Source organism: Gopherus evgoodei, chromosome 24, assembly GCF_007399415.2.
Source record: "Gopherus evgoodei ecotype Sinaloan lineage chromosome 24, rGopEvg1_v1.p, whole genome shotgun sequence".
Lineage (NCBI taxonomy): Eukaryota > Metazoa > Chordata > Testudines > Testudinidae > Gopherus > Gopherus evgoodei.
In genome coordinates, this window is record NC_044345.1 from 7,304,264 (window position 1) to 7,313,593 (window position 9,330).

General features: G+C 47.2%; 1 protein-coding gene across 2 annotated transcripts; it reads left to right on the forward strand.

Moving 5' to 3' along the window:
• The first annotated feature begins 177 nt into the window (after positions 1 to 177).
• LOC115639320 (cortexin domain-containing 1-like) lies at positions 178 to 8,706 on the forward strand. 2 transcript variants are annotated; one of them, XM_030541925.1, is made up of 2 exons: positions 178 to 366; positions 8,272 to 8,706. In XM_030541925.1, exon 2 carries the CDS (start codon positions 8,326 to 8,328, stop codon positions 8,497 to 8,499), a length of 174 nt encoding a protein of 57 aa, XP_030397785.1. In that variant the 5' UTR covers positions 178 to 366; positions 8,272 to 8,325; the 3' UTR covers positions 8,500 to 8,706. The 2 variants fall into 2 exon arrangements, with proteins under 2 accessions (XP_030397785.1, XP_030397786.1); XM_030541926.1 differs by having other exon boundaries at positions 178 to 309.
• Positions 8,707 to 9,330: the final 624 nt, after the last annotated feature.

Sequence of the window (9,330 nt, forward strand, 5' to 3'; positions counted from 1 at the left end):
CTCCCGCTAAGCCACGCGTTCTGTGCTCAACACAGGTTTCACCACGCTATTGAAAGACAATTGTGGAAATATTTTCTTGATGACCTGGGCTATAATTTCATCTGTGAGGGATCATTTTGCTCTCATTACTGGGAGTGCCTGAAACTCGATGCTGTCACATTTCTAAAGTATTTATGAAGCTTCTGTAGCAGCAAACACAGCAAGGAGCCAGGGACAGCAAGCGAGTCACAGCCCGAGCCAGACTGCCTAGGGTAATGAAAGCGTCGCACCACAGGGCAGAGGATGGGAGCTGTTGAAAGATCCTTTGGGGTAGGTAAGGAATGTCCAGAGGTCAATAAAATCCAGAAGGTACGCCAATGTGTGAAGGTAATGGTCGCCAATGTTATATTACACTTAGAAAAATCTTTATACAGTGTGTAACTTTCTGTGGATTCTATTTCTTTACATGCTATTTCTTGTGTTTCTATAATTGTGCTCAAATGATATATAGTGCATGTGATGTAATCTAGCTGTCTAGCCCCATACTCACCCATCTCTCTTGCAAATAACATATGGATAGTTATGAATTTTTAAAATCCTATTGACTTTTCACCATCAATGCTGTTTGTTTACACTTTCTTTGCACATTTGGACAATGGAATGAGGCTGCTTAGTTTCACTTTCTGTTTCTAGTCAGTTTCACTTTCTGGCTAGCCAGAAGTTGCTGCATTTCTGTTTCCAGCACTAAAAGATTTTGATGACTGTGTGTTTTCACCAAATTGTTTAATAAACAGAAAACAGAACTTCTGTGTTCAGAATAGAATTTAAAACAAAATGAGGGCTATTCTTTTTCTTATTCAACCAGCGGTGCTGGAACAATTTTATAGTGGGGTTGCTGAGAGCCATTCAACCAAACTGTAAAACGTGTATATAATGGAAACCACTTCAAGTCAGGGAGTGCTGCAGCATCCACAACACCCCTACTTCCAGCACCTATGTATTCAACCTAAATTTGGGGGCCTACAGTGTGACAATCTCTAAAAGAACTGGCTGTTCAGTGCAGAAATAAAACCATGTCACTTAGCACCACTCCAAATCAATACACAAAGCCTCATCGCAACACATTTAATCAGCAGCCAAAATTACCGAGGCCTGCTCTACACTTAAAAAGTTTTCCGACAAAGCTTTGTCAGGAGTGTGAAAAAAGCCAAAGCCCAAATGGCAGAGCTGTACTGGCAAAACCCCTAGTTTTTCTGTTAAAAAAACACTTTTGGCAGCTCGGCTTATTTGGTTCAGGGAACTTTAGGGTGGCCAGATGTCCCGATTTTATAGGGACAGTCCTGATTTTGGGATCTTTCTCTTATATACGCTCCTATTACCTCCCACCCCCATCCCGATTTTTCACATTTGCTGTCTGGTCACCCTAGGGAACTGGTATAAGACATAGCGGCAAACAAACTCTTTTACCTTTATAAACTGTCTCCTCGAAGAGAGTTTGATGGTCTACTCTAGCTCTACTGGTTTGGCTACATTAGCAAACCTTTTCCATTATAGACGAAAGCTAAGATTGTGCAGTGAACGTTCACAGTCTTCTTTGTGGAGGGAGAGCTCTATAATGAATTGTTAAAAATCATTCTGGTATGGAAAGTGGCTTTTTTTTTTAATTAACCTCTTATATTTGCATAGCTGCTGCCAGACTGAGATGACTCACGGCACATTCTTGTTAAATCACATACTCTGGTATCACAGAAATGCACAATCGTTATCATGAATGCATTAGGCAGTAAAGTATATGAAACTAATAATATATGTGTATTCTAGCAGAGCACTTGTACCTACATAAAAGATTAATAGACTTTAAAGGCAGAAGGAACCTTTAGATCAACTAGTCTGACCCCTTGTAGAATGGCCAGAGAACTTCTGTACTGAAAGCAATAACTCGTGTTTGGCTAAAAATCTCTTTCCGAAAGGCACCCAGACTTGATCTGAAAACATTAAAAGACGGAGAATCCACCACTTCCTTTGGGACTTTGTCTCAGTGGTTAATCAATTTTGCGCCTTATTCCTCATTTGAATTTGTTTGGATTTAATAAGACGGTTATAAGAATAATTGAAGGATGTAGAAAGAATCTATAATTAAGACTCAACCATCTTTAGCTACAAAATGCCAGGCATAAAAGCAAAGTCCGTCCATTGCTTGCATGTGCGCCTTGTGCAGGTGTGCAGCGTGCATGCAGTCACATTAAGATGTTTTTCAGTAAGGAAAGACACAGCTTTAAAGCTTGCTGTTAACACTCCACTATGCTCTACTTTCCATTCTCCAACCACGGACTCATCCAACTTCCTGCTAGGCATTCTGAATAATAGTATCTACAAGGCATTTCTTGTACTGAGAAGCACTATAATGAGAACTGGCACTAGAGGGGATTCAAAAAACTACAGGCCGTGTTGTTGAAAGCACTCAGGCCTGGTCTACATCTAAAACTTAGGTCAGGGATTGGCAACCTTTGGCACGCAGCTCGCCAGGATAAGCCCCCTGGCGGGCTGAGCCGGTTTGTTTAGCTGTTGCGTCCGCAGGTTCAGCTGATCTGGGCTTCCACGGGCCATGGTTCGCCATCCCAGGCCAATGGGGGCTGTGGGAAGTGGTGCAGGCCGAGGGATGTGCTGGCCGCCGCTTCCCGCCGCCCCCATTAGCCTGGAGTGGCAGGTAAACAAACTGGCCTGGACCACCAGGGTGCTTACCCTGGCGAGCCGCTTGCCAAAGGTTGGCAATCCCTGACTTAGGTCAACCTAGGTAAATCACTGGGCTGGGAAAAATTTCCCTGTGCAATGTAGTTAGGTTGAACTAATCCCCACTGTAGATGCACCTAGGTCAACAGAAGACTACTACCTCTCAGAGAGGTGGATTATCTCCATTAATGGAAAAACCCCTTTCGGCAATGTAAGAAGTGTCTGCTCTACAGTTGTGCCGCTGTAGTGTAGACATCCTCAGTATTGTCTTAATGCTGTTCCCATTAAAGACGAAGGAGCAGAGTTTAGACCAATGCCAGGTGCTTTAGGAGTAGGGTTGCCAACTCTAACTGAAGCTATTCCAGATGTTTTCCCCCAACATGACGTAATGTCCTGTTCTTAAAATATCCTATTCAAATCTCCTGGATTGCTTTCAATAGTCACTGGGAGATCAATGCTGATTCCAGTAGACTCCAGGCCAATGCAGGGGGTTGGCAACCCTATTTAGGAGCAGAGAGAGCAGCCAATCCTGACAGCTTTGGAAAATCTCACCCAGCCTGCACATGTAACTGCATTACTGTATGAAAACAAGATGAACCAACCTGAAGCAAAGCGATTGAAATTAAATTTGCTAGGCATGGCAGGGACATGAGTCCTCATAGTCTGAGGCATCTAGGAGCGAATAGGACTTTGAATCACTGGAAATAAATCTTTCCAATGAAATCCTCATTTATCTCATTGTCTCATGACACACATTTTTCTCCTCCTAAATTGGCCTGGATGCCCCATAACCACTCAGGGCCGGCGCTTCCATTGAGGCGAACTAGGCAATCGCCAAGGGCGCCAGGATTTTCGGGGGGTGGCATTTTGCCGGGTGGGAGGTGGCAGGCGGCTCCGGTGGACCTGCCACAGTCGTGCCTGTGGAGGATCCGTTGGTCTGTGGCTTTGGTGGAGCTGCCGCAGGCACGGCTGCGGCAGCTCTACTGGAGCCGCGGACCAACAGACCCTCCGCAGAAATGCCTGCGGCAGCTCCACTGGCTCCACGGAAGTGGCGTGCGGGGTGGCGAAATGGCCGTGCGCCTAGGGCGCGAAAAACTCTAGCGCCGGTCCTGTAACCACTCCCGGGAGATCTGATTGCTAAGGCTCTGGTTTTGGCATTGGGGGAAACAAAAAGAGGGGGGGGTCTCTAATCTTAGCTATGCCTCTCCTGTGACTTTGGGTGAGCTGCTTGAACCCAGATCTGCAAAGGTATTTAAGTGCCTGACTCTCACTTGTTTCAATGGAAGTTCAACATGTAAGTCCCTTTGAGGATTTGGGCTTTCATTTCTCCACCTGCCCTTAGTCTCAGACTGTGAGCTCTTTGGGACAGGAACTGTCTCTCCCTATGTGTCTGTGTTGCTATAGTAATTCAAATCAAGATCTGCAACTTATGAGTTGCAAAGATCAAGAGCAGCCCTGATGTTACAAATCAGTCAGCACCCTGATAGCCTGGCTGAGCTGTTGTTTTCTTTGCTGGCAGGGGCAGGCTGTTTACCAATCCTGCTCCTGAGTCCAAATTTCCTTAGCAAAGGAGCAGCTGCAGCTCACTGTTCTTTTTCTTGGTTTTGCTGGAAAGAAGAAGATTTTGATTTTCTCACAATTAGGAGCTGGGCAAACACTTTACACTGGCGCTGGAGAGATGGAAAGGCACCACCAGAAAAACACACCGCCTGCTGCAGCATGGACATTGGAAATCACGATGAGGATCCGAATGCAGCATAATAACCACAGCTGACCCGTGACCTACTGTCCCGCCCATCATCTCGCTAGGCATTACTAATGGGAGCCAATTAAATGAAGATGGCTAAACAGAAGGGGGCGAAAAAGCAGGGAATTTCTGAATCTTTGCCATCCAAAGTGCCTGGAGGCATGTCTGTTTGGACAAAAAACAAGGAGGCATCACAGATCTTCTTCCAACACCGTAGCTGTTTTACGCCGTGCACTGCTGCAATTGAGGGCATCAGAATGTCCACTGTCAAAATCTTTCTGCTGTATATGCCGCATTAGCAACATAAAAAAGCCTAAAAGAGGGTGGAAACAGTGCCCTGAGAATACTTGCATGGGGGCCTTCCCAGCTGGTGTGGAGTCAGCACAAGAGTCCCGCTACCCTCCAGTGAAGGGAATGAATTGTGGCATAGCCAGAACTCAACGCACTGTGGCTAAGCTCTGCTTCCCAGGGTAGTGGAGTGTAAGTTAGAGCAGCTGTAGGACTGCTCCGACTTACATCAGGACTGGGCAGGGCCCAGAGTTAGTTGAGTGCAATTCGGGGCTGTATTAGCAGGAGTGTCGTAAGCAAAGCAGGAGAAGTAATTCTTCTGCTCTACTCTGCACTGATTAGGCCTCAGCTGGAGGATTGTGTCCAGTTCTGGGCACCACATTTCAGGAAAGATGTGGACAAATTGGAGAAAGTCCAGAGACGAGCAAGAAAAGTAATTAAAGGTCTATAGAACACAACCTATGAGGGAAAATTGAAAAAATTGGGTTTGTTTGGTCTGGAGAAGAGAAGACCGAGAAGAGACATGAGAACAGTTTTCAAGTACATAAAAGGTTGTTACAAGGAGGACGGCAGAAAAATTGTTCTCCTTAATCCCTGAACACAGGACAAGAAGCAATGGGCTTAAATTGCAGCAAGAGCAGTTCAGGCTGGACATTAGGAAAAACTTCCTGACAGGGTGGTTAAGCGCTAGAATAAATTGCCTAGGGAGGTGGTGGAATCTCCATCATTGGAGGTTTTTTAAGAGCAGGTTAGACAAACACCTGTCAGGGATGGTTCAGATAATTCTTAGTCCTGCCAGGAGTGCAGGGGACTGGACTAGATGGCCTCTGGATGTCCCTCCCAGTCCTGTAAGTCTATAATTCAATGTCTTAAAGGCACCTTAATACTCAACCTCCCATGTGCTCCTGCCCCAAAGGCGGGAATGGAGTAACTGAGAATCAGGCCCAATACATCTAAACATCAGCATAGGAGATGGTTAATCTCTTATACTCCTTTAACTCTTTCCTTCATGCCACTGTGTCTCTCCCTCTCCCGTGGATCAGATACACTTCAGGGGAGCAACGAGAATGGGCGGTTGAATAGGGACATCACTAACCCTGACTGTGCTCACCTTGATCTCTCAATCATTTGCTTCTCCCACAGCTCTCTTATCACCACCACCTCCCACGCTGCCCACTATGCTAGCAACACCCTCCTCGAGCTGATCCATAAAGCCACTCGCTTGCCTCTGATCTCTCAAGACCCACTGATTTCATGCTGCTCGCAAGAAAATGGCTAATTACGGACAGGCTGAGGGGCAGTTATAAGGAGGCATAAGGAGAGGAAGGGTGGTCCAGTGGTAAGGATGCTGCTGACTTGGGAGAGCTGGGTTCAGTTCCACAGGTTTCCTCTGTGACACTTTAACAGCCACGTCAGACTTCGCTCTTAACCGAGCAACTTCAGTTTCTTTCTATGCCACCTCCTGGCCCACCAGAGAATTGCAAATCATTTTAACTCCACAGGTTTGGAGGCATATGCAATATTAGGTAGGTGGGTCTCAGTATATCACCAGAGAGACAGGTGTCCACACTGCACAACCGGCACCCCATCAGGCAGTATCTGCTCCCCTCAGACATACGAACGCTAGTGAGGGCCTAAGAGTTTGGGGCCTCATGGAACCTCAGTTCAAGTCTTTTCCCTGCTACAGAACCCCTGTGTGACCTTGGGCCAGTCACTTAGTCTCTCTGTAACTCAACTGCACAACATGGTTAATAGCCCCACTGCTCACTGATGTCGTGAGGATAAATATAGTAAACATTGTGAGGTGCTCAAGACGACAAGGACTGAGCAGGCTCCAGCGTCTGAGCGACCCTCTCGATCATAGTCCTTCCAGAATAGGGAGAGAGGCTTCAGGGGAGGGGGAATTAGGGATGCTTGCCTTGCTGCTGTCCGTGTTCTCTAGATAAACACAGGACTCCAGAGTCACTGAGACAGTCCATCCAGCACCGTTCACCAGTTCTGTTCTGTACAGGTTCTTACATCATGCTCATCACTGTAGCTTCTGAGCTTCCCGGGGCGTGCTAAGCAATGTGACTACACATCTGAAACAGTGAAAATACACCAGTAGTGAAATCACGTGGGAAACAACCCCCCCCACGCACACACACACACACACCAGACGTAGCATGGGCATGTGCTAAGATTTCAGCCTGGTATTTTCAGTGTCATTTTCCCCTGGAACTAAATGGACAGCAGGACGTAAACAAGTTATTTTATAAACTAAAATTCACCATCATCTCCACGGTGTGTCAGGTCACTTATCAAAGCTATTTCCATGCATCGCAGCACCTCACCCTCTTTAATGTCAGTATCGTCACAACCCCCCTGGGAGGTGCTATTATCCTCAGTGCACAGATGGGGAATGGAAGCTCAGACACAGGCATGCTCCAAGGCCACTGTAGAGCATGTCTATCAGATCAGACCCCCCCACAAAAACACAGCAGGAGGAGGAGCTGCCACTCCATAGCTCAGTGGTTAGAAGGCCAAAGCCTGCACCAGAGAAGGGACTTGAGCATAGATCTCTCCCCTCTGAGATGAGCACCCTCCCCAGTGAGCTAAGGGTTTTTTCAGGATAGGCCTTTCTCCATCTCTCCTCTTGAAGCTGGTCCACTTTGTAGATGTAGAGAAATAAACATGAATTGGGCAGAGCGAGAATGAGTTTATAGCTCAGTGGCTAGAGGAATTTGGGAGAGTCAGGCCTCTCTTAGGGGCACTCCTTGGTGCATAAGCAAGGCAGTGCGTGTTGTGGCACATGCCTTATGCGGAACATGCTTGCTCCAGGCTGGGGTTGATGGGCAATGGAAAGAGCTTGATAAGTTTATGGAGGAGGTGATCTGAGGAGATTGCCTACATGGCCCATCCGTGATGGCTGTTAATAAAGATCTCCAACGGCCAGAGATGGGACACTAGAGGGGGAAGGCTCTGAGTTACTACAGAAAATTTGTTCCCAGGTGTCTGGCTGGTGGGTCTCGCCCACATGCTCAGGGTCTAATTAATCACCATACTCAGGAATTTTTCCCCAGGTCAGATTGGTAGAGACTGTGGAACGTTTTTTTGTCTTCCTCTGCAGTGTGGAGCCTGGGTCATGTGCTGGTTTGAACTAGAGTAAATGGCGGATTCTCTGTAACTTGAATTCTCTAAATCATGTTTGGAGGACTTCAGTGACTCAGCCAGAGGTTATGGGCCTATTGCAGGAGTGGGTCGGTGAGGTTCTGTAGCCTGTGAAGTGCCAGGGGTCAGACTAGATGATCATGATGGTCCCTTTTGGCCTTAGAGTCTATGAGCCTACGAGCTAAAAACACCAGGATTTTCTGCCACGGCAGGTAATATGCCCTTCTGATTCCATACTTAGCTCTTTAGGCCAGGGACTGTCATTGTGTTGTCTTCAATACATAGCACTAAGGGGACTTAATTGGAACCCCAAGGTGGTATCACAATACAAATTATTATCAACAATAATGATTTCCATCCCAAACTCTGCCGTGCAGGTGATGGATGTGCAGGAGCTCAAAGGACAGAGAAGGGCGTGAAGGCGGAACCCTATGGAGAGCCCAACAGTGCAGCCATATGTTGATGTGGACAAGGGGGTTGCCATTGGGTTTGTCATCCTGATGTGCTTCTTCTTGATGGCCATGATTGTGAGGTGCGCCAAGCTTATCATGGACCCGTACAGCGCCATCCCCACCTCCACGTGGGAGGAGCAGCAGATCAATTGACTGGCAATAAAGAGGAGGGAAACTACTAATCAGTTCTATTTGTTTGACTCCTTTGCCATCCCTGTAATCCCTGCCCCTGCAGGGAAAATGAAGATTCCATAGTTTAAATTGTGTATTTCACAGACCCCAACACTAATGATAATGCTTGGTACCCTCCATCTGAGGGCCTCAAAGCACGTTGCAATGAACTCAGCTTCATAAAACCTCTGGCAGGTAAGTGAATATACTAAACCCCTTGTGTCAAGTGAGCCAGTGGCCAAACCAAAAACTGAATTTAGGAATCTTGACTCTCATTGTCTGAAACAGTAGATTCCTGTGACACCTTACTGAAGAAGACAGTAGAAGCCATCTGGGCAGGCTGACTCCGACAGCAAGACAGAGTAGGAGATGGTTGCTTATGCCAGGCAGCTGTCTCGACAAGGGGCAAGCGAGCGGCTACAGACCAGCACGCTCTGTTAGTCCTGCACACTCATAACCGTGGTATCTGTGCATGATTAGCATGGGTTGTGTGGTGTTTCTCTCTCTCCTGCGATTCTGCACACGTGTAATCACCCCTGGCGAGGTCCTCACCAGGGTCTGAACTCTCTCGACCTCCAGCACAGGCATCTCCCATTTGAGATGAAGGAGCAGCAGTAGTAGGCTGTTATCCCCCATGTGGTCCCACCACTAGTGTAGGGGCACGTGGCAGCCAACTACACACTGCTCAGAGACTTGTGCCCAAGTAGCCCCCATGACTCCAGCAGGGATTTGGGAAGTGTGGGAGGGCAGGCTCCTGGTTCCATGCCCGCCTCTGCCACTGACTCTCCATGTGACCTCGAGCAAGTCACCTTC